This window comes from Gossypium hirsutum, chromosome A12, assembly GCF_007990345.1.
Source record: "Gossypium hirsutum isolate 1008001.06 chromosome A12, Gossypium_hirsutum_v2.1, whole genome shotgun sequence".
NCBI lineage: Eukaryota > Viridiplantae > Streptophyta > Magnoliopsida > Malvales > Malvaceae > Gossypium > Gossypium hirsutum.
In genome coordinates, this window is record NC_053435.1 from 90,368,165 (window position 1) to 90,394,396 (window position 26,232).

General features: G+C 32.6%; 1 protein-coding gene, 1 long non-coding RNA gene and 1 pseudogene across 12 annotated transcripts; 2 read left to right on the plus strand and 1 right to left on the minus strand.

Annotated features, from left to right (window-relative positions):
* Window positions 1-582: 582 nt before the first annotated feature.
* LOC107928692 (cytochrome P450 71B36) lies at window positions 583-6,578 on the plus strand. The gene is made up of 2 exons (XM_016859946.2): window positions 583-1,612; window positions 5,679-6,578. The coding sequence occupies exons 1-2, from the start codon at window positions 701-703 to the stop codon at window positions 6,309-6,311; spliced, it is 1,545 nt and encodes a 514-aa protein (XP_016715435.2). The 5' UTR covers window positions 583-700; the 3' UTR covers window positions 6,312-6,578.
* LOC121211276 (uncharacterized) lies at window positions 4,534-5,560 on the minus strand (annotated as a pseudogene).
* A 1,661-nt stretch (window positions 6,579-8,239) lies between the features above and the next one.
* Window positions 8,240-13,187, plus strand: LOC121210974 (uncharacterized). 11 transcript variants are annotated; one of them, XR_005906295.1, is made up of 10 exons: window positions 8,244-8,605; window positions 8,728-8,793; window positions 8,907-9,050; window positions 9,339-9,429; window positions 9,768-9,849; window positions 10,866-10,911; window positions 11,036-11,127; window positions 11,271-11,341; window positions 11,528-12,159; window positions 12,963-13,187. It is a non-coding gene; the product is annotated as an uncharacterized lncRNA (long non-coding RNA). The 11 variants fall into 11 exon arrangements; XR_005906294.1 differs by having other exon boundaries at window positions 10,869-10,911; XR_005906293.1 differs by having other exon boundaries at window positions 9,768-9,844.
* Window positions 13,188-26,232: the final 13,045 nt, after the last annotated feature.

The following is a 26,232-nucleotide window of genomic DNA, read 5'->3' on the forward strand; positions in this document are numbered from 1 at the left end:
ATTTATACTATTTTCGAAATTAATTATTTTTAGTATTATTTCGATAAATTTCCCCGATATTTCTTTGAGGGGTTTGGTGCCTACACGGGTGCCAACTTGAGTTTTGTTCTTTCCTTTTTGTTTTTTTGAGTTTCAACCTAATAAACTTTTACTTTTATGCTCTTTTCTAGACTGTCAATCATAATATTTATTAGTCAAAATTTTACTTCCAAGGGAAAATAAAACCAATTTAGGATCCTTTGGCTAGGGTTCATATTTATCACAAAATGTTTAACCTTTTTTTTTTCCTCATACTATTCTAGTATTTAATTTTATTATCATTATTGTTTTATATTAATTACAGAGACAATTTAATACATTTAACTTAATTTTTATCTTACATTATAATATCTAATTTTACTGTCTATTATTATTTTTAAATTAACTACAAATCATTCGAGATAAAAATTCAAAACAGAGTTCGCAACATAGGAGGTCTCCTGGCTAAGCACGTATTCCCGTGTCTATAATCATTGCATTATTTACAGTGATTGACTATTGACTGAGGATGAATAGACCAATTATTAGTTTAAGAGACGTAGTGCACTGGTTCTCCGCTAAGACAGGATAAAAGGAGAAAGTATACCTTGTAATCAAGATGGTGCCATAGCCATCCCTTTCCACAAGTAAAAGAGAAGCTGAGGCTTTGCAAAACTCAGTTATGATGGCTTTGATTAGCTCACTTGTTTGGGTTCCTTTTCTCCTTCTTCCCCTGCTGCTGCTGCTACTCTTCAAGCAGAAGACCCATCAAGTTAAGAAAGAACAAAATTACAAGCTTCCTCCGAGTCCTCCCAGGCTACCAATTATAGGTAACCTGCACCAGCTTGGTGAATTGCCACACAGTTCTCTTTCCCAACTTTCTCACAAATATGGTCCAGTCATGCTCCTTCATCTGGGTCGTATACCGGTGCTTATTGTTTCATCAGCCGAGTCGGCGAAGGAAGTCTTAAAGGTCAATGATCTTGCTTGTTGCAGCAGGCCTCGGCTGGCTGCTGTTGGGAAGCTTTCGTACAATTATTTAGACGTAGCATTTGCGCCATACAGTGAATATTGGAGAGAACTGCGGAAGATATGCGTTCTCGAGCTTTTCAGTGTGAAAAGAGTGAAGTCTTTCCGGTTCATTAGAGAAGCCGAAGTTGGTTCCATAATGGAATCCATCTCATCATCGTCAACCCATCCGGTGAACGTGACAGAGAAGGTATTTGCTTTAACTGGAAGCATAATATTTAGAATTGCTTTCGGCAAGTCTTTCCAGGGAAGTGAGTACGATCGTGCTAAGTTCTACGAATTGGTTCACGATGCCGAGACGGTGGCCGGAGCTTTCTCCTCCGAAGAATGCTTTCCGAGATTCGGTTGGATTATAGATAGGTTAAACGGTCATAATGGAAGAGTCGAGAAAGTTTTCCGTCAATTAGATGCGTTGTTCCAACAGGTGATCGATGAGCATCTTAAACCTGGAAGGACACAGGATCACGAAGACATTATTGACGTCATGCTTAAAATAGAAAAGGAGCAAATTGATGAACATGGTCATGCTTGGCTCACCAAAAATCATATCAAGGCAGTACTTTTGGTAAGTTATTTGCCAAATACCATCATTTTTAATTATGTTTTTTTAATAGAAATAAACATGCACTAATAATGAAAGAGAGGACAAAGACCAAATCCAAAGCAAATACATCTACCCTATTCATCACATCCTAACATATTTTACTTTAATAGGAAAGACTAAACCTAATATTTGTTGATAAGTTAAATTAAAAAGGGGTTGAAAAGTCAAAAATGGTGGGAGGTGCAATTGGCACAGAAAGAAAAAAAATAGTTGGCAAGTTGTTTAAAGTTGAAAGGGATAATTGCAATTTTGGTTCCTAATTTTTTAGGCCATTTGCAAGTTAGTCCCTGAACTTCAACTATAAATAGGCCTAACCATTTCTCATTTCAACCATCCCAACCAATCTTTCTCTCTTAGTTTTCTCTCTTCTCCCATTTGAGAATTCTTAAAGAATTCTATTTGTTTGTAATATTTTGGAGATAGTAAAGTTATCATCTGGTGTTAGTGCCCGAGGACGTAGGTATAATTTACCGAACCTCGTTAAATCTCTTGTGTTCTTTCTTGTCCTATTTTTCTTTCAATATTTGAGGGTATAATAGTAGTATTTAATTGTGCTATTAAATTACTATAGAAGGGATATTCTGTCTAAGGAAAGACTTGGTATTTAAGAGATCCATGTGATCCACCTCTCTTCCCTGGGAATTGAACTTTGTGTGATTTTTTAGTACAATAATTTACACGCTTCCGACCCTATTGGAACAACAATATTATGGTTTAAAACCAAAGACATTTTTCCAATTCGCATGACATAAGACTATCTATGAACTTCCTTCTTAGCTTTCCACCTAATCCAACTACACAAATTATGGAACTAAAACACAAGAGCTCGATAGCTCGAAATTAACTTACCCAAAGACATCATCACCAATCCGCTTCAGAACGGAAATTACTTGAAAACAGCCGCACTTAATCATGGTACCATTTATACGAATAGCCTTCAACCAAAAAAGTGCGTGCTTCACGGACCGCAAAAGCTTCAACAAGCTTTGGCTCCAACCTGGCTCAATAATGGCCTGTAAGAGCCTTAAATAATATACAAACATGCTTTTAAAAAGCTCAAAGGAAATTACTTAAATTAATATCATCCTAAAAAATATAATTTTTAGGTATCAATAAAATAATGACATATCATCAAAATTTAAAGATATACACTTAATACTATACACTTATCTATATATGGTATTTTTTTCTAATTTAATTGTACTTTAATTAAATTACGAAAAATTAATTAAAATTTTGAAAAAAAAACAAATATATTGAAACTATAACCAAAATAACCCATGAGAAAAAAATTGAAAAACCCGAAATAAATAATTAAAAGTTAAAAGAAGAGATAAAAGAAAAAAAATAGAAAATAAAAAAATTATAGCCACTACTAATTGTATTATTAAACTATGTTATTTGACTAAAAGGTTAAAAAAAATTTAAAATGAAAAAAAAAACCATCGCCAAGAAATTAAATTTAAAAAAAAAAATAGTTGCACCAAAATGAAAAATATTAACTTTTAGAAAAAAAATTTTAAAAATGATTAAAAATATATAAAAAGAAGAAAAGATGTTTATTTATTATTTTAAAAATAATTATTTCAAATAATTTAATTAAAATTAAATTAAATTGAAGAAGATATTAAATATCGATGAGTGTATAATAATACTTTGTTATATTAGGATCATATTAAAAAATATAGTTTTTAGGCATCAATGAAATAGTGCCTCGTCATTAAATTTTAAACATAACAAAATATTATTACATATTCATCTGTATTTAATATCTTCTCAAACTTAATTTAACTTTAATTAAATTACTTAAAATAATTAATTTTTTAAACTATAAACAAATATTTTTTTCTTCTTTTACAAATTTTAATCATTTTATTTATTTCCATAAGTTAATATTTTTTATTTTGTGCAACCAATTTTAAAAAAATAGTAATTTTTGTGCGATTTTTTTATGTCATTGACACATAATTTTGGTAATTAGTTAACCCTAAATCTCGAACCTTGAATATTAAATCTTGAACCTCGAACCTTAAGGTTCAGGGTTTGGGTTTGGGATTTAAGGTTCATGATTTGGGTTTGGGTTTTGAGTTTAGAGTTTAAGGGTTTGGGATTATAGGTTCAAAGGTTCAGAGTTATGGGTTACGAGTTTGGGATTCAAATTTGGGTTTAAGGTTCAAGGGTTCGAGATTATGAGTTTGAGGTTCGGGTTTATAGTTTAAGATTTTAGATTTTGGTTTCAGGGTTGAGATTCTTGATTCAATGTTCAGAGTTTTGGGTTTAGAGTAAAAAAATATACCAAAATTAAGTGTTAATGACATGAAAAAAGTTGTTCAAATGTTGATAAATAATTAGAAAGGAACCATGAATAATGTGGTGGGAAGGATCTATAAAATAATTACTCTATAGATAAGTGTATAATAATAATTTCATGTTTTTAAAATTTGATGATGTGATAAATTTTTATTGGTACCTAAAAATCTTAATTTTTAAGATTATTTTCTATTATATTATAAGTTTAAATTGTAAATTAATACTTAAATTATGAACTTTTTTCAACATCATATACTTAAAACTCTTTCTTTCTTTTTTTTTTCATTTTCCTTGTTTCTTTAACGCCATCTTTTTCCCAATTTTTTCTTCCCTTCTTTTTCCTTCTCTTCGGCCCTCCTAACTCTCTCTTCCTCCATTATTTATTCTTCCCCCCCAAAAAACTCCTGCACTATTGTCATTGCCTCGCCACCCCCTACCCCGTGTCTTTGATCTTTTCCACCAACGTCGTCGCTTCCTCTGCAGTAGCAAAAGCTGCCACTTTCGTTTTTTCAATAATGACCTTTCTCTCCTCCGCTGTCGACCCAGTTTCCCTCTTCCAGTAACGGTTGCTGTCACTCCATGTCAGCTTCGAACCCGACCAAGCTCCAACTCTTTACAAGACAATACAATGGAACCGCCAAAAGACTAGCTAATAAGATGATGACTGTGAAAACGAGCGAAAAGACTTGATTTAGTGAACCAATGAAATTGTAAGCTAAAAGGTAAACAACGACATGACAGCGACTATGCTGAATATTGCGAAATAGCGAGTTTCTTCCTTCTCTGCAGTGATGGTGGTGGATTGGGTGATTTCAAAGAAGAAGAAGATCACGAGAAGGCAAACAACAAAAGGGATGACGAAGAGCATGATGAGGAATCGAGCAAGGTCATTGGAGAATAGGGCGAAGCATAGGTCGATGAAGATGGTAGTGCTACCCTTTTAAGATGCCGGGGACTGGACGACGGTTGCACTGGAAGTTGCGGATGCAAGTCACTAACACGACAGTGTTCATCCACGTCGTGTCGTTGCCTCTCGTGCACATAAGTTCTTCCAGTAAGAAACAACAAGCCTTTGAGCACCATAACCTATCTTGAGTGGCACCAGTAGGAATGATAATCAGAGTGGGCAAATAATTAGAGTCAAGGCCAACAAGGAGACCAAAAGCCTTACTAACATCTTTAGCCACTGACAAATTGTTAAGTTGAAGCTGGGTAAGGTTCATAAGCATCTTAATGGTGTTAGAAGAGTTTGAGCAAGTGTAGTTATTGCTTGAAATGGTTTGCACCCATACTGCAAAAACAAAAGGAGAGAGAAGAAAGAAAAGAACAAGGAAAAAAATATAACATTAAAGAAATAGAAAAATGGGTAATTGAAAATAAAACTTAGAAAAAGTGACATAATTTAAATATCAATTTATTATTTAAGTCTATATTATATTATTTTTAATTTTATATGATATAAATAATATATTATAAAATTAAAAAAATGTATTATGTGAAACTTAAATGACTCAAATTTTACATTTATATTAAACCCTAACTACAACTTAGGTCATGACTGAAAAAAAAAAACTTACATACAAAACAAGAAAAAAACATTATACAAAGGTATTCTTCTCTTTTCGTGATTTTTGTTAATATAATAATTATATAATAAGATTCAACTTCCACGATGCATATTAAACTTATTTAGGTGGATACTTGGTTTAAATAACAGAACATGTTCTTGGGCGGCGTTGACACCAGCGCGCTTATAGTGATCTGGGCAATGGCGGAGCTGGCGAGAAAGCCAACATTTATGAAGAAAGCTCAGGACGAAGTTCGAGGGGTGGTGGGGAAGAAAGGAAGAGTAACAGAAACCGATCTGGATCAACTTCAATACCTGAAGATGGTTTTAAAAGAGACTCTAAGACTGCATCCACCTGCGCCCATGCTGATCGCCAGAGAAGCCATCTCACACTTCAACATCAATGGTTACCACATTTATCCCAACACACTTATCCAAATCAATGTATGGGCCATTGCAAGGGACCCAAAGTACTGGGAAAACCCTCAAGAATTCTCCCCAGAAAGGTTTATCGATAACGCCGTTGACTTCAAAGGACAGCATTTTGAGCTGTTGCCATTTGGAGGTGGCAGAAGAGGGTGTCCGGGGCTGTACATGGGAACCGTCACAACCGAGCTTTTACTCGCAAATCTCTTGTATTGTTTCGATTGGGTTTTGCCTGATGGGATGAATGAGGCAGATATTAACATGGAGGAATGGGCTGGTAAGTGCCTTACCCTCTCCAAGAAGACACCTCTTCTCCTTGTGCCAATCAAATACCTCCATGCCCAGCCATCTGTGTAGACAAATTTAATGGAAGCCAAAGTCCTTTGCTTGATGTTTGTATAATAAGACCCGGCCCCATCTAAACGAGCACTTAGGCTCCTTAAATAAGAGGGATGAGTGACCCAGTGCTTTACTGGCTGTGCTTGTAAGGAAGTCCTAGTCTAGATGAAAAATAAATAATGGGCGAGAAGTGAGCAGACTAGGTATGCTGCTATTAGAGTTAAGAGTTAGGGTGTAATGTCAGATTGATGAGTAATATAGTTCATTAGCTCTATTTCCTGTTAAGTCTTCTTCTTACTGCTTGTATAATATAACCTACAAATATTTTGCAATAATTTATGTTAGAATATATATATATGCATAAGAAATGATTCTCAAAACAGGTTTTTAGCGGCGTTTTTATCGGCGTTTAATGAAAACGCCACTAAAGGTCGAGCATTAGCGGCGCTTTTTAAAAACACCGCTATAAGTTTACCTTTAGCGGCGTTTTTTGAAAAGCGCCGCTAAAGATCAAGTATTAGCGGCGCCTTTTAAAAAAACGCCGCTAATGCTCGATCTTTAACATCGCTTTTCAAAAAACGCCGCAAAAAATTAACACCTTTAGTAGCTTTAGCGGCGCTTTTAAAAACGCCGCTAAAGGTCAAGTAAAGCGGGCTAAAGAATTTTGCGACGTCGAGCTTTTAGTGGCTTTAGCGGCGCTTTTTGAAAAACGCCGCTAATACTCGATCTTTAGCTGCGTTTTTTAAAAACGCCATAAAAATGAAAAAAATTAAAATACTATTATTTAAAATAATTTTAAAGATTTTTTGGTATATGACTAATTGTTTTTTAATTTATATGTTAAATATTTTCTTATATAATTGTAAAAGAGATAGTATTAATTTTAAAATATTCAATTAATTATCATTATAGTTTAGGGTTTACGGTATATGGTTAAGGGTTTAATGTTTATGAGTTACTATTTTAAGGTTTATGGATTATGGGTTTATGGATTATGGTTTAAGGGTGGTTTAAGGGTTGGGGTTTAAGGTCATTTAGGTGTTAGGGGTTAAGGGTTAAGGGTTAAGGGTTAGTGGTTTATGGTTTATGGTTTATATTTTAGGATTTACGGTTCAGGGTTTAGGGATTAGGAGTTTAGGGTTTAGATTAATTATTGTTTTTTAATTTATATGATAAATATTTTCTTATATAATTATAAAAGAGATAGTATTAAGTTTAAAATATTGAATTAATTATCATTATAGTTTATGGTTTATGGTTTAAGGTATATGGTTTAGGGTTTAAAGTGTATGAGTTACTATTTTAAGGTTTATGAATTATGGGTTTAGGGAGTATGGATTACGGTTTAAGGGTTAGGGTTTAAGGGGCAAGGGTTAGGGGTTAAGTGTTAGGTTTTTAAGGTTTAGAGATTATATTTATGATTTAGGGTTTAGGGGGTAAGGGTTTAAGGCTTAGATTGATTAATGTTTTGTAAATTATATATTAAATAATGTATTATATTGATGTATTTATTTTTTAAAATGTGTATAAACAACTAATGCGGACCATACTTAAAAGATTAATGCTTGTATTGTTGTGTCATTTTTTATTTTTTTTAATTCATCGATTCCATTTTATTTCTCTTAAAGTTTCCTTTTGTATTTTATATGTTAATTTAAAAATGATAAAAATCTTCAAAAAAAATATAAAATTTAAAAATAAAAAATAAAAATCTTAATATATAATAATTAATAATTTAGTCCATATTTCAATTAAAAAGTTCAATATTCAAAATTAAAAAAATTCAAAAAATAATAAGTTCAACACAAAAATTTTAAAAGAAAAAAATAGAAAAAAATATATTAAAAATGAAAAAAAATTTAAAATTAAACAATAGTGGCGCTTTTAAGTAAAACGCCACAAAAAATTGATCTATAATGGCGTTTTTAGTGGAAACGCCGCAAAAGAGAAAATTAAAATCCCCAATTTTTGGTTACCCGCTCGTTACTCCCTGTTATTCTCATCTCAGTCGTGCCCCTAAATCCCCCAAATAACTCTCAAAATTTGCCTCCAAATTTCCCATTTCCAGCAACACCAAGTCAATACACCTACACCAATCACACTTCTTTTTCCTTTTCATTTCACTGCACTGAATTCACCCACCATAGATATTCCTTTTCTCTCGATCTGTTAGGGTTTCTTTTGATTCTAGGTTTTACAAATGGAAGTTGAAGAGAAGGAGAACGAGGAAGAAGAAGAGGAGGAAGAGAAGAGGGGGAGGAGGAGGAAGAAGAAGAGAGAAAAGCCGATCATCTCGTTTTCTTATGGAACCAGTTAATCCTTTTCTGTTGATTGATAGTTGTACATTATATGGTCTTATTCCCCTGTTAAATTGTATAAATAGATTGCTAGTTGTACCCAAATATGTGCTTATTCCTGTTTAAATTGTGAATAGGTACAATTTATTTAATTTGGTCGACCATTTTCACAATCGACACCTTTATCGTTCCATCTTTTTAAGGTATAGTCCCTATAATATTTTTCTGGTAACTATTCTTTCTATGCTTATTATTTTCCTTTTACTACCCCAAGTACCATTTATTGGCCAGCTAAAGCTCTGTTTCAATGTTACAGCATCATGGAAGGGGAAGAATCCTTTGAACAATTTTCTCCTGAAGTTAGAATAAAAGATCCACGCAATAGAGAAACTGCTTCTTTTCTTCCTCCTATTAAACTTTTTCATGGAACTTCAGATTATTCAATACCATCAGATGCCAGGTTAGAATGCCTGTTGACACAGTGGTAACTAAGTTCTATCGGATATAGCACCTAGATGTTAACCATTTAATACCTTCGTTTACTTCTATTTAATTCCATTACTATATTTTTATTCTGGAATTATAAGATGTATTAAGTAATAACGATTGCAATTGGAATGATTCTGCCAGATTGTGCTCTGTAGTGAATGTATTTTCATGAACAGACATCATCCTGCTGCAATGGGTTTACTGCTATTTTTCACAGAAACAAGTGTATTGTTTCTTGACATTGATGTTTACTGTGCAGTATAAACCTTGTAGAAGCTCTTAAGGGGGTAGGAGCTGAGGCAAAAGTAATTTTATATGAAAGAAAATCCCATACTGATCTGTTTTTACAGGTTAGTGATTATTGCTAGCTTTTTAATGTCAATATAGGCTTTAATAGTCTTGTTTTACTGCAGTCTAGTCTTCCACCTCTAATATTTTGTTATGTGAATAAACTAATATAAAAAATTCGCATTTCACATTCATTATCATACTTGACTCATGGTCCTTTTAAATCTACGTATAAACTGGGATGACAATGTCGAACTTCGGTTTAGTTTAACTTAACAGGGAAATGAATCAATTTCCCGAGATCTTTGTGAACTTAGCTCAAACTACTTGAAGCTTTACTTTAAAACAAATATGATGGGGTTGCTTTTCGGAGTTTCGATCATCTCGTTGAACTCGCCAGATGTCGATGGTGCCGGTTTGCCACCCGAAGAAAAGCCGAAACTATACGATGATGCCTGCGAAAAGGAGCTTGAAAAGGTATGGTGAGATTGCATAGCTCCCTTATCTTTGATTTTTCCTCAATCCATAGGCTGCTAGTGCTAGTTTACTTATTTAACAGCATTTCGTATATCCTATTGTGTTTGGGTTCTTTACCATATCATATCATGTTCAATTTATTTTATATAAAATTTGAGACATTCATGTATTCGTGTCGTGTAATCTGCCAATTAGGCATTGCATCTGTAAAACATTAGTAATGTACTAATCAAGAAACCTAACCTTGCTAAATATCCAATGAAGTTTACCTTATCTAGGCATTGCAGTTGATGCTTTGAAACTTCTTGTTGGCATGCTTGATCATCTTATACGTTAAAGTATAACACTATGTTACACTGATTTGATGTGAGTTTTGAATACCAGTATGTGTTCAGCATGTATATATACTTAGTATGATTGATTGTTGATGTAACAATGTTTGATTGCTAATCACATGATTTTCACTTTTGTTTTCTTTTCAATAATGATTGATTGCTAATGTAACAATGTTTTTTTTTACCAGGATGCTATCTAACAATTGCATAACTAAGCCATGTTTTTAAGATTGATTGCAAATGACCGATATTGTGAAATAACACTTACATAAGATAAAGTAGTAACTCTGGTTTTGATATGCAAGATGAACTGCTTTGGTTGGAATTGTTTGATAATTAATGTTGTGGTATTTTTTTATCTGAGAGTAATTTGGATGTGAATGTAACATTAAATGTAATAACCCTCTGTATTGCATTAAAAAAAACCACTGCCTTCATCTAGCAAATGATTTCATTTCAGGGTAATATTGGATTTTATTTATGTTTTATGGCATATTCAAAGTCTGCAATTAAGTTTACAGTGAGCCAGTTGACTGCATTTCTTTTTTCATTTTTTACAACTTTTTCTAACCAACAATTTATTTGTTACATGTATGTTTTATTTTATTTTAATCGTTAGTGGTATGTCACTAATGCTTAATTGTTATAATCTTTTACATAAATGTTTTTTTTTACTCGGGGCTAAGAAGTTAGCATCACAATATCAAAAGGAAACGGATAAATGCAATTCAGGTATGGAGACTACTGAAGGACTTTTATTTGCTGAATAACTATTGAAGCTATAATAGATATACAAATCAAAACTTATGGATTTTATTCCTCATTGCTGTTTTCTGCTTTCCATTTGTTGCATTAGTGTCAAAGACACAGTTGATAAGTTAAGAAGTGATGCCAGGCAAGAGTTTAAGACAAAATTAAATATAGAGGATTGTATGGTTCCTGGCAGAGGTAATTTATCTGTTGCATTTATTATCTATTTTCCTTTTTTTTTCTCCTTTGCAACTCTTGTCTGTTCTTTACATGTGTCGGTCATTAAAGGGCTTTTGTGATATTTTAAATTTATAGAAACGTTATTTAATTTTATGATCCAGAGAAGAAACAGAAAGAGAGATCCAAAAATTCATCATCAGTATCAGAAGTTATGAATATAGATGAAAATGCTGTAAGTGCCCCATTTATACATTTTCTTCCATTCTCTTTCTAATATAGGAAATCTTGAAAGACAATTTCTTAGTATTTTCATTCCAAGGAAATATTACCTTATTTTCTAAAATAGTGGCTGCTCCGTTCACTGCACACAACATTTATTGTCAAATAAAAGACTGGGCTTTGTTTGGGATTGTTCTAGGTTGCAAGAAGAACATGGAGTAGGAAGGTATAAAGTGGAATCGGAAGGTGTAGTTATTTAGGAAAGAGCAGCTGAAATGGCAAGTGATTTTACTAACTCTTTCCTGTAATCCCTTGCTACCAATTGGTTTTTATATAATATATATATAGCGTTGTTTTATATATTAGCTGTAAAAATGGATCATAGTGTCACCATCTGTAATTATCCTTTTAATTTTTATGGTATACATGTTTTTTAAGGTTCTATTAAAGGACTTTGGTTGTGGTATACTTGATTAATTAAAATACAAGAAGATGAAGGCCAGTGGAAACTTGAGCGTCAGAAAACATCCAGCTTTTGATCTTGTAATTTTCATAAATTGAAAATGATACGAAAGTTTATATTTCAAAATTAGTTAAGACATGTGAACTTTGGCTTTTTTCAGAATTAAGACATCTGTCTCCAATCTTGAACAATGTTGTTTTATTAAATATAATAAAATTTAAAGTGTAGAAAGTAGTATTTGTACTGACTTGGTTTTTTTTGTTCCGAGGATTGAGTACCGCCAGCATTTAGAACTATTGCTTGAAAACATCCCAACAATGTTTCAGAGTAGTACAACTGCTGAGTCATGTTTTGGTGCTGCAATCAAGGTAAGTCATTACAAGGTTATACCTTCATAATCTGTTTGAGGTGTTGAGTGTATGTAACTTGGTTACTTGAAGAAAACTGAGGTTAAGATACTGATACATCAATCCTTATCTTAAACAATTTGTATGTAGTTTACATATGTAGTTTGTTTGAGTGTTGGAGTTTTTGGACTGCTTTCTCAAAATTTTTATTGACTAGAAGCTGTTTTCTAGGAAAATTTGACATGGTCCTGAATTCAATTTATAATTTGTTGCTAATATTCTTTTATTTTTAGCTGAATTAACTGACCAAATTCGGTTTGTTGGTTAACCATAAAAAATTCAGTTTGGTTAACAGAAGAGATTTTAAGAAAATTTGATATTTGAATGTTATTTTGGTTATTAGTTTGGATTAGTCCTGTTAAGTTTTTATACCTTCATTTTATTTTTTTTGAAATTTTAGTATGTGTTAATTTAACATCTGATGGTGATTAATATCTTCATTGTATTGTGCTTGTAGATTTTGATTTGTTCTGATATTTTAGTTGGATATGTAGAATCATCCATTAAAAAAGTTGAAGGTTAATTTTGTTTCGTTAATGAAAACCAACCAAATTAACCGAAATATTAAGTTGTTCTCTCTTTTCCTGCAATTTTGTAGTTAACGGATTTGGGTTTCACGTTACATTATTTTGTATGTTGTAGGTACATATTATGCACAGCCTTTTCAATGACTTCTGCATTAACAGATTGGAGTAGTGTACAAAAATCCTTTAGACACTTGCAGACTATTCAAATCTATAATATTTTTTCCCCTCTGTTTGTAGGTTCATTGGCATATTGTCCTGATGAGAGTGTAGTTTATGAAGCTTTAAACTTTGCATTGTCCTCCGAGGTATTAGAATTCCTAGTTCAAAACTTAGCAATTTGTCTTTTTATAAAAGACCAAATTTCCAATTTTCAATGTTGTTTAGGTTCGCAAACAAGATGATGTATTTGGACTTGCTATATTTTATTTATATCTTTATATTTAATCTAATTTTATTTATTTATTTTAGTTTTGATTATATATTTTTTATTTTAATATTTAAGATAACTTGAGTTCTAACTTTTATATTCTAATTGTGTTATTAATTTATTATTTTAAATTCTAAATTTAAATTCACCAATTTTTATATTTAGTTTTAAAGTTAAAATTTTCATAGAAAATTTAATTTAAACAATAATTTTTTTAATTTATACTTAAAAATATATAGTTTGAAGTTCAAAAATAAAACCTAATATAATATTTATCCTAAATAAATGTTTATTTAATTAAAATAATTTTTTTAAAGGTCTTTTTTTTAGCGGCGTTTTTTATAAAAGCGCCGCTAAAGGTCATACTTTTAGTGGCGTTTTAGGTAAAAACGCCGTGAAAGGTCATGACCTTTAGCGGCATTTTTTTCACATAAACGTTGCAAATTTTAGCGACGTCATCTATAGCGGCGTTTTTTGCAGTGCTTATAAAAACGTTACAAATTGTTTTAGCGGCGCTTATAGGTCTAAAAGAACGCCGCTAAAAGTCTGTTTTGCTGTAGTGATTATATGAAATTATGATTCTAAATTATTCTTATCCCTTTCCAATAAGAGAATGATAAATAAGATTTTTTCTCTTAGATTTCCAATTTTTTCCTTCTAAAAATTCCAAATCCAACTAAAAATGCTAAAAAAAAGGCGAAAATCTGTTTTGTCATTCTCTTATTGGAAAGAGACAGTGATAATGTAAAATTACAATCTCATATAATTCCTTCTTTTTATATATATAGAATTGTAAATGAAGAATTTATATTTGATAGTCTAAAATATATAAATTTATGTACTTATGTTACTTTATTAAAAATAGAGTTATGTTAATAAATTTATTATTTAATACATTAGTACTAGTAGTAGAGATTTCTAATTCCAAAGTAGGATTAAAAAGTCGGTATATGTATTTATAAAAACAAGTCGCTAAACTATTGATATTTTATTTTTGGATAAATTATATCATTATTTATTAAATATGAGTAAGTTTTTGTTTTAGTCACTTAATTAAAAAAGTTATAATATAATTATTAAATTATTCAAAAGTTTTCGTTTAATTAAGTCATTGATCTGTTAAATCGCTACTATGGCTTTTTCTATTAGCATTGTTTGCATCAATCGAAAGCTCTCTTTTCCCTACAAATCTATGAACTAAAATTCAAACAACTTTTTTCTGTGATCTTCGACACTAACCATCAAATTTACTTGGATCTAAGGTATGTGCTTCTATTCATCAATTGGTATTGAGTTACTGTACCAGTCGTTGAATCGTCTTTTGGAGCTTGCTGGTAGAATTTTTTAAAAAAAAAATCTTAACAACCCAATGATTTAAATAAAAACTTTTGAAAAATTTAATGACTTAAATAAAATTTTTAAATAATTTAGTGACCAAATTATAACTTACTTTAATTAAGTGACTAAAATAAAAATTCACTCATAATTTAATCACTATAATTTACCTTTTATTTTTTAAATTATTAATTAAATACATGTGACAACCTTTTAATTTTGTTTGTGAAATTAAAAGATTTCATTATTAAAATATGATTTTATATATTTTTATTTCAATCGAAGCATGAATTAATTTTATTAAAAAGATAAATCAATACATAATTTATCTGCATATATTTTTGTGAGACATTTTTAAAGAAGTAAAACTAATCCGGCAAAGCTAACGTTAAAAAGAAAAGGGTAAACTACATTGATAATAATTTAATTATTGGTATTTTTTATCATTTAATAGTGAAAAGTTACAAAATGTTTATTTAATTATTGATTTTCTTCCCTTTCAGTCACCCACATATTTAATTTATGGTCACCAACTAGTTAATGGAAAAATGATGTGGTTGTTGAAATCTTTTTTTTTTTTTTGAAAATGTCAACTTTGATTTAAAAAAGAAAAAGAAAAATGAGAGTTACTACTAATCTTTTTTATATAAGGTGTAATCGGATCACCTTGAAACTTGATCTTTTTAATAAAAAGTTTAATTTGTTAAAATAATATTTTTCGGTCTACAAAAAAATCCAGAAATGGGTTCGGGAGTCGGTTACATACGAGGAAGGATTAACACCCTCGTACCGCTCAAAATTAATACCTAATTGATTAATTCACGTCTTAGTGTCAAAATTTGAAAACTTGAAAATAGTTTAAAATACGATCCCTCTTTGGACTAATGTTAATTTTACCTAAAAATTGCTTGAGTAAATCGGAAAGTATGTTTAAGACCCTCTCATCTCGAGGCAACGAAATGTCACATCCCGTAAGTTAGGACACGACACTTTGAATCCTTGAGAATAAGTTTGCCTTTATTTTTTTTATTTAAAATCTTATGTATTTTAATTTTAAAAGGACATTCGGTTATTAGAGTTCAACGAGAAAATCGAAACTCCGTAAGTTAGTGTACGATTTCTTGAATCTTCCAAATACCGAACATTGCCTATTTTTGAAAATTTGTTTTGAACAATAATAAGTGTAATATTAAAACGATAGGTATTTTTCTCATTTTGGGGTATAATATAAAAGCGACTAATTATATGTTAACATAATGCATGGAGTGATTTTAAAATGGTTATACGGATAGAATATTTAAATAACATATAATAAGTGAATAAAGAAATGCTATGATAATATCAATGTAACTATAACAATAGTAAGAATATTAATCCATGGTATAAAATAAATAAAATGATAAAAATACATAAAAATAATAAAAAATAAAGATGCTAGATGCCTTATGACGAATATAAATGTAAATGATGCGAAAATGACAAAAGAAATGACAAAGTAGTAAAAATAAGATAAAAATAATGATAATAATAATGAATAAAATGTATAAATAAAAAAGTATAAATAATCTAATATTGAAAATATGTAAAAAGGGAGGTAATAAATAAGTAGATCGACAAATAATAATAGAATAGTAATAATAATAATGAAAGCATAGATAAGAAAAAAATCGATAAAAGGAAATAAAAATATTAATATATAAAAAATAACGGAATAATAAATAAATGAATATAAGGATTGAAGCAAAAATAAATAAATAAATGAATAATACATAAATAAATGAGTAAATGGACAGATAAATGAATGGAATAAATGAAATAAGGAATAAATAAGCAAGTAGATGAATAAATAATAGAATTAAAATAAAAGATCTTAATAGTAACTAAATTGGAATTAAAAGGACAAATTGAATAAAATAAAAACAAAAGGGCTAAAATATAAATAATAAAATAATCAAAACAGGGTCAAGGACTAAAATGGAATTCTCAAAAAAGGAATGGGGATTAACTGGGAAAATATCCCAAACCCCACTGAATGCGCTGTATCCTTTGGCAAATCGAAGGACCAAATAAAAAATAGAATGATATTGCATGGCCAAATTTAAAAGAAAAAAAAAAGAAATTAGGATCAAAATATAAAGCACGCAAAGGTATGAGGACTAAATGGGAAATTATTCCCGGTCCTACAAACGTACCGTTTCATGGTGGACTGCAATGAAACGAAGCCAAAATTACAGGGTAAAATTAAAAAGAAAAAAAAGAATAGGATTAAATCGAAAATATGAGAAAAAGCGGAAGGACCGATCAAATAAATATCCCTTTGAGGGAAAAACATGCAGATCCTGGCTTAAAATCAAGTCGGGTTTCGGGTCTTAAGCAAAACAGTGTCATTTTTACAACTGATGCTTCGTTCAAAACGGCGCCGTTTAGACCCTATATAAATAGAAAAAATCAGAAAAAAAAGAAGCATTTTTCCCCTCATTTTTCAAAAAAAACCTAAGAACTCTCTCTCAGACTCTCTCTCGCTCCCCTTTCTCTGGCTAGGCTCAGGCCATCGGCCACTGTGGCGGCCGCAGGTTATCAGCGACGCCGACGCAATCCACAGTGGCCTAAAAATTGAAGAAGGCCATTTTCTTGCCTTTTGAGTCTCCGAACCCATGAGACGTTGTTTTTCATCGGAAACGATGAACCTCTACCACTAACGGTGGCGGAATGCGAAGGATCAGGTAACTTTGACCCCCTTTTTGTATTTTTTGTTTATTATTTTTTTTATAAGTGAAAATAAAAACAAAAACGAAGAGAAAATAAAAAAAATCAAATTTTTTGAATCTGTTTCTTTTGTATTTAACCTTATTTTTTTGTATTTAATTTTGTGTGTAAAAAAAATTACAATCTGGCCACGGCTTTTATAGCCAATATCTACTATTTATTCTATAATTTATTTTTATTTTCGTTACTGTTGCTCTACCCTGTTTGTGTTTTGTTTTCCCTTCTTTTTTGCAAGTGCTAGGGTCAACGGAGAAGACCTTGCTATTTTGGTGCAAGGCGGACAAGCCTCGAGCAGTGGGGGCGCTGCAGAAGCACGAGGAGGGGGGTACGGCACATGGAGGCTAGGGTTTTCAATTTTTCTGAAAACTTAGTTTAGGTTGTGGGCTCATATTTAGGCTTAGGGTTTGTTTTAGTTCGGGCTTGTATTTGGGTCTGATATTTTGTAAATTGACTTAAACTATTATTATTATTTTTGGTCTGGTTTCTGTTTAAGGCCCAGACTAAATTGGGTCCCTAGAGCTGCCCTTCTTTGCTCATTATCGTGTAACGGTAATTGAGCAAAGACATTAAAGAGGACCAATTTGGTCTGGTCTTGTCGAATTTCGACTTCTTTGGTGTTTCTCTTTTTCAGGTAGCTTCATTCAAACCCACTGCAACTTCAGGGGTATAAGATTTGTTGCTTCAATTTGCTCCACTACAATTTTAGAGAGATAAAATTTGCAGCTCCAATCTGCTCCACTGCAACTTCAGGGAGATAAGATCTGTAACTTCAATCTGCTCCACTACAACTTTAGGGAGATAAGATTTATAATTTGTAACTTTGATCTGTTTCACTACCACTTCAGAGAAATAAGATTTGTTATCTTTAGTCTGCTCCACTGCAACTTCAGGGAGATAAGACTTGTAACTTTAACCTGCCCCACTGCAACTTTAGGGAGATAAAGTTTATAGCTTTAATTTGCTCTACTGCAACTTCAGAGAGATAAGATTCGCTATCTTCAGTCTGCTCCACTACAATTTTAAGGAGATAAGATTTGTGGCTTTAATCTGTTCCACTGCAACTTTAGGGAGATAAGATTTGTCATGATGGCTTTAATCCATCCCACTGTAACTTCAGGGGTATAGGATTTATTATTTCACTGATCTGTTACACTGTTCTCCCACTGTAACTTCAGGGGTATAGGATTTGTTGTTTCACTGATTTGTTACACTGTTCTTTGGGGAATATGACCCGTAGAATCCCTTTCATATCACTTTTTAATGCTTAGGTTAACACTGCTCATTGTTCACTAAGGTTCTATCACTGATGTATTACCCTGCCCTCTTGTTCAGCTGGTATCTTTGATAGGGAACCCAAAGAAATAATCATAATTTAAACTATTAGTGAAGTACTTCTTGGCTGAATCTGAATTTACAGGATTGGGTAAGCTTTTACCATCTATCTCAGTCAAAATCAATGCTCCTTTAGAAAAGGCCTTCTTTACCACATAAGGTCCTTCTCAATTTGACATTCATTTCTCTCTAAAATCCTTTTGTATGGGTAGGATATTTTTCAATACTAGGTCCCCTTTATGGAATTCTTTAGGACGAACCTTTTTGTTGTAAGCTCGCATCATTCGTTTTTGGTACATCTGACTATGACAGATGGCTTTCAACCTTTTCTCTTGAATCAAGTTTAGCTAATCATATCGAAATTGAATCCATTCTATTTCATCCAATTTCAATTTTACCAAAATTCAGAAAGAATGAATCTCGACTTCAATGGGTAAAATCGCTTCCATTCCATAAACCAGAGAGAAAGGCGTTGCCCCCGGTTGAGGTCCTGACAGATGTTCATAAGTATAGAGGGTAAATGGTAACTTCTCATGCCAATTTTTGTAAGTCTCAGTTATTTTCCCCACGATTTTTTTAATTTTCTTATTGGCTGCCTCCACTACACCATTCATTTTTGGGCGATATGGTGATGAGTTGTAGTGTTTGATCTTGAACTGATTGTAGACTTCTGATATTGTGCTGTTGTTCAAATTTAGTGTATTATCAGATATGATCCTTTCTGGCATTCCATATCGACATATGATCTCTTTCTTTAAGAATTTGCTGACTGCCGACTTCGTGACATTAGCATATGAAGTGGATTCTACCTACTTTGTAAAGTAATCGATGACCACGAAGATGAATCGATACCCGTTAGAAGCTTTAGGTGAGATTAACCTAATGGCATCCATGCCCCACATAGAGAAAGGGCAAGGAGAAGTCCTAACATGAAGAGGTGAGGGAGGTACATGAATTTTATCTCCATAAATTTGACACTTATGGAATTTCTTGGCATAACTGATGCAATCTTCTTCCATAGTGGACCAATAATATCCAAATCTCATGATTTGCCTGGCTATTGTAAAACTATTGACATGTGTTCCGCAGACACCCTCGTGGACTTTTTCCAAGATTTTCTTAGCCTCGACAGCGTATACACATCTTAGTAGCACCTGATCGTTTATCCTTTTCTATAGGATCTCCTCATCTAAGACATAGTCACAGGTCAATCTTCTCAACATCCTTTTATCGTTCTCAGTTGCTTGGTCAGGATATTTGCGATTCTTCACATATCGTAATATGTCGTGGTACCAAGGGTGATCGTAACAGTCAGCAAGAGTCTCATAAATACTCATTTAGATAGGTTTTATATCCTCTTGTTTGTTCACTTTGACCATCGAAGCCAAGGTAGCCAAAGCATCAGCCATTTGATTTTCGTTTCGTGGAAGGTAGAAGAAGGTGATATCGTCAAATTATTTAATTAATTTAAGAATTAGCCTTCGATAATCGATCAACTTGGGATCCCTTGTCTCCCATTCTCTCATGAGTTGATAGATCACTAGTGCAGAATCCCCATATACCTCTAGCACTCTAATTTTGCGTTCTATGGCTGCACGGATACCCATGATGCATGTTTTGTTTTCTGCCATATTGTTCATGCAATCAAAATCCAATTTGCTAGTAAAAGGATAATGATCTTCGTTTGAGGATACCAAGACTGCCCTAATTCCGTTACCTACAGCGTTTGAAGCTCCGTCGAAGTCTAGCTTCCAAGGATGACCTTCTTGAGAATCTTCTTCAGTGTTTGCCACATACATTAGATCTTTATTCAGGAAATCTAAGTTTAAAGGCTCGAAATCTTCTAAAGCTCTATTGGCTAGAAAATCTATTATTGCGCTCTCTTTTATAGCCTTCTGATTCATATAGACTATGTCAAATTCGGAAAGTAACTCAAATTTTTTTTTGAATTTCGAGTTCGAGTCGTGTTGAATTCTTGAATTCGAATAACTCGAATAATTCGAATAAACCGAATATAAACTATATTTTTAATTTTTTTAAAATTTTAGGCTTTTACTAATTACTTAACCCAATTACCCCCAAGCCCAAATATTTTATTTTATCCCATTTCCCCAACCCTAAGCCCGTCTGCGATTTATTTTCCCAAAACCAATTTCTCCCCTAAATTAAACCCTCATGCCCCAGCCAATTCCATCTTCCAAAGTCCAAACCAAACCCCAAATTATTTTTCTTATTCTCTCCAGACTCCAATATCCATTTTCACAAAAATCAAACCTTAAAATCTATTTTTCTCAAAAAAACCTTAAAATAAACCCTTCTTCCTTCTTCTTCTTCTTCTTCTAGTTCATTTGAACCTTCAAATCAAAATCTTTACCTCTAAATCAAGTTGTAGTATTTTTATTATAATCTGTTTGTATTGTTTTTGTTGTTTATTTGGACTAATATTGTTTATTTGGGTTGATGTTGTGTTGCTTTTATTTATTCACTTATGTACTTCAATTTTTTGTTGAATGATTATGTTTAAAAACTTTAAAGAAAATTATTTTTTTGAAAAATTACATAAAAATAAATAGCGCTAGAGTCAATTTTTTTTAAAATTTAACTCGAACAAATATATTTGATTCGATTCGATTCGAATTCCATCTCACTCGACTTAATTCGAGAAAATTTCAAATAAAGTTAGGATGATAAAATAATATTCAAAAACTCGATTAACTCGAAAATTTTCGATTCGATTCGATCGAATACTCACCCCTAGTCGACTCCATCATGTACTTTAGAGGGTCTGGTTTTGAGATGAGCCAAGTTGTGTTGTACAACATGTATTGCCTCAGTTTTCAGGTTGTCTAGATTAAGGCGCAACATACCTTTTCGATTGGCGAATATCTTATCTCAAATTCAGTGAATTTCTTACTGAGATAGTATATCGCTCTTTCTTTTCTTTCTGACTCATCATGTTGACTAAGCACGCATCCCATAAAATTCCTGAATACTGCCAAGTACAGTATCAGCGGTCTATCTAGCTGGGAGGCATCAGCACTGGGACATTGGACAGGTAATGTTTGGCATTGTCAAAAGTATTCTGGCACTCTTTATCCTAAACACCTGGATTGTGTTTCTTAAGGAGACTGAATATGGGGTCGCATTTCTCAGTTAGTTATGAAATGAACCGGACGATGTAATTTAGTCTTCCTAGGAAACCTCGAACTTCTTTTTGAGTGCGTGACAGAGGCAGCTCCTGTATAGCCTTTACTTTATTTGGGTCGATCTCGATCCCCTTTTCACTGACTACAAATCTAACAATTTTCCTGACCTAGCCCCAAAGGTACATTTTGCTGGATTGAGCTTTGCTTGGAATTTCCCAATCTCAAGAACAGTTTCCTCAAGACTTGTACATGCTCTTTCTCGGTTCGAAACTTTAAGATCATATCATCAATATAAACTTCGATTTATTTGTGCATCATGTTATGAAAAAGGTTACCATGGCTCTTTAGTACGTTGCTCCCATTTTTTTTAATCCAAATGGCATAACTTTGTAGCTAAATATTCCCTACATGGTTATGAATGTGGTCTTCTCCATGTCTTCATGATGCATATTTATCTGGTTGTATCCCGAGAAACCATCCATGAAGGAGAACAGTGAGTAACTTGCCGTGTTGTCCACTAAAGTGTCGATATGAGGCAATGTGAAATTATCTTTTCGGTGGCTTTGTTCAAATCTCTGTAGTCTAAACACATTCATACTTTCCCATTTTTTAGGGAATAAGGAATAAATAAGCAAGTAGATGAATAAATAACAGAATTAAAATAAAAGGTCTTAATAGTAACTAAAATGGAATTAAAAGGACAAATTGAATAAAATAAAAATAAAAGGGCTAAAATATAAATAATAAAATAATCAAAACAGGGTCAATGACTAAAATGGAATGCACAAAAAAAGATTGGGGATTAACTGGGAAAATATCCCAAATCCCACTGAATGCGCTGTATCCTTTGGCAAATCGAAGGACCAAATAAAAAATAAAATGATATTGCATGGCCAAATTTAAAAGAAAAAGAAAAGAAATTAAGATCAAAATATAATGCATGCAAAGGTACAAGGACTAAATGAGAACTTATTCTCGGTCCTATAAACGTACCATTTCATAGTGGACTGAAATGAAACGAAGCCAAAATTACAAGGTAAAATTAAAGAGAAAAAAAGGAATAGGATTAAATAAAAAATATGCGAAAAAACAGAAGAACCGATCAAGTAAATATCCCTTTGAAGGAAAGACAAGCGGATCCTAGCTTAAAATCGGGTCGGGTTTCGGGTCTTAAGCAAAACAACGTCGTTTTGGCAACTGATGCTTAGTCCAAAACGACACCTATTTAGACCCCTATATAAATAGAAAAAATCAAAAAAGAAGAAGAAGCATTTCTCCCTCATTTTTCAAAAAAAAAAAACTAAGAACTCTCTCTCAAACACTCTGTCGTTCCCCTTTCTCCGGCCTAGGCTCTGGCCGTCGACCATCATGGCGGCCGCCGTCCACAGGGGCCGAAAAAGTAAAAAGGCTTTTTTTTTTGCCTTTTGAGTTTCCGAACCCATGAGAAGTCTTTTTTCATCGGAAACGACGAACCTCTGCCACCAACGGCGACGGAACGCGAAGGATCAGGTAACTTCGACCCCTTTTTTGTTTTTTTGTTTATTATTTTTTTATAAGTGAAAATAAAAACAAAAACGAAGATAAAATAAAAAAAATCACTTTTGTTAAATCTATTTCTTTTGTATTTAATATTCTTTTTTGTATTTGATTTCGTGTATAAAAAAATTACAATTTGGCCACGACTTTTATAGCCAATAACTACTGTTTATTCTACTGTTTATTTTCATTTTCTTTACTGTTGTTTCTCCCTGTTTGTGTTCTGTTTTCCCTTCTTTTTTGCAGGTGCTGGGGTCAATGAAGAAGACCTTGCTATTTTGGTGCAAGGCAGCCAAGCCTAGGGTAGCGGGTTGCGGAGGCATGTGGAAGGGGTATGGCGTGTGGATGTTAGGGTTTTCAATTTTTTTGAAAACTTAGTTTAGGTTGTGGGCTCGTATTTGGGCTTAGGGTTTGTTTTAGTTCGGGCTTGTATTTGGGTATGATATTTTGTAAATGGACTTAAACTGTTTTTTTTGTCTAGTTTTTGTTTAGGGCCCAGACTAAATTGGGTCCCTAGAGCTGCCCCTCTTTGTTCATTGTCGTGTAAAGGGAAGGGAGCAAAGACCTTAAGGAGGACCAATTTTGTCTGGCCTGCCAAATCTCGACTTCTTTAGTGTTTCTCTTTTTCAGTTAGCTTTATTCTAACCCACTGCAAGTTCAGAGGTATAAGATTTGTTGCTTCAATCTGCTCCACTACAACTTCAGAGAGATAGAATTTGTAGCTCCAATCTGCTTCACTGTAACTTCAGGGAGATAAGATTTGTAGCTCCAATATGCTCTACTGCAACTTTGGGGATATAATATTTGCTATCTTCGATCTACTTTACTGGAACTTCAGGGAGATAAGATTTGTACTTTGTAGTTTTAATCTGTTTCACTACCACTTCAAGGAGATAAGACTTGTAACTTCAACCTACCCCACTGCAACTTCAAGGAGATAAGGTTTATAGCTTTAATCTGCTTTACTGTAACATTAGAGAGATAAGATTTGATGTCTTCAGTTTGCTCCACTTCAACTTCAGGGAGATAAGACTTGTGGCTTTAATCTGCTCCACTGCAACTTTAGGGAGATAAGATTCGCCAGATGGCTCCAATCCATCCTATTATAACTTCAAGGGTATAGAATTTGTGGTTTCACCGATCTGTTACACCGTTCTCTGGGGAACATGACCTATAGAATCCCTTTCATAAGCCTATTTATGCCTAGTGATTAGGATGCCATGATCAAGATATGAATGATATTTGCATGAATGCATGATGTCAGTTTTTGAGAATGATCACTTTTTAATGCTTAGGTTAACACTGCTTTTTGGTCACCGAGGTTCTATCACTAATGTATTACCATTCCCTCTTGTTCAGCTGGTATCTTTGACAGGGAACCCGAATAAATAATCATAATTTAAACTATTATTTCTCAAATGTTTCCAACCCTTAAGTTTGGTTAGTTCTGAATAGTGGTCTTGTTTTCAGATCCTTGTACTATTTAGAAAACCTTTCAGAGCAACATGCAGAACTCCTTTTACTTGAATATTATTAGTCCATTAATCGTTATTTCAATGTAAAAATGCTTGAAAAAGATTGTAACAATGGACACGATTGAAATTTATTGGGAGCAAGGCTCAAAATGAATGGATTAATCAAAGATAGCAAACATTGCTAAAATGCAGGTTGAATAAGATGGAAATAGGTCCTCTAGATATCATAACATGAGCTTCTTTGCACTAATTTCTCGAGGATCCTTTTGAACTCGATATGTGTTTCGGAGATCCAGAGTACTCTGTTGATGCCCCAAGATGTAAAGCTCTTCATTCTGAGAAGTCTCGACTATCACATGTTCAATTTTCAATCTAGATTTAAGTTTCCCTTTTCCGGGTTTTCAACTCAAAAGCCCTTTGGTCTCAAGGTGCCCTTTGCGGGTTTTCACCTTGGCCTCTCCTCTTTTTTTTTTTAGGTGAAGTACTTCTTGACTGAATTTGAATTCACAGGATTGGGTAAGCTTTTTCCATCCATCTCAACCAAAATCAATGCTCCTCCATAAAAGGCCTTCTTTACCACATAAGGTCCTTCCCAATTTGGCATGTATTTCCCTCTGAAATCCTTTTGTATGGGCAGGATCTGTTTAGGGCCCAGACTAAATTGAGTCCCTATAGTGGTTACTTTTAAAATTGGCATAATAGTAATTTTAACCTTCAATATTTATATATTGTGTCAATTTAGTCCTGATTCTAAAAAAATAATCTTAAGCATTTTCACATTATGTAATTTGATAAGATTTAATAAGATTTATGCTTGAATAATTCAACAATCCAAAATTTGAAAAATAATCTGCTCAATTCCTTGAAAAAAAAAGTATCTACTTCGTCAATTCAATCAAAATCAAGTCTAATAGCACCAAAAAAAAGTTTTGATTTGCTTCATCAATGGCAATTTGCTCAAGCTAACAAAAAAAAATGAGTTGGTTGTCATTTAAAGATATCAAGTTTTTAGCATTTGAAGTATAAGAAAAGAAAAGAAAAGTATTTAGTTAGTGATTGAAAAGCTACCTAGTAATTGAATTTGGCTGTAATTACTTGTAATTTTTTTGAATAACTTTCAACTAGGATATTTATTAACATAAAGAAAAAGTTTGAAAATGCATACATAAAACCATTTGAAAAACTAGAGGAAAAAATAATAAAAAACAATTAAGGCTCCCAGTACAGAAATGTGCCCACATCTATTGATCAAATCACGTGAAAATCACTCGGGGAACTCCAATAAGCAGAAACGTTCCATCATTATCCCTTTGAAAACATCAATTTTCCATTTATCTACGCTCCTAAAGTAGAATCCCTTCATTTACTGTGCACCAACCTTAGAAAACCGTTCCAGAACTATAATCCAACAACTCCATCCTCTCATTCAACACCTCTTACAAGATTATCTTGATCCTCCAGAGTCACTATCACCACCAGATCTCGCTGTC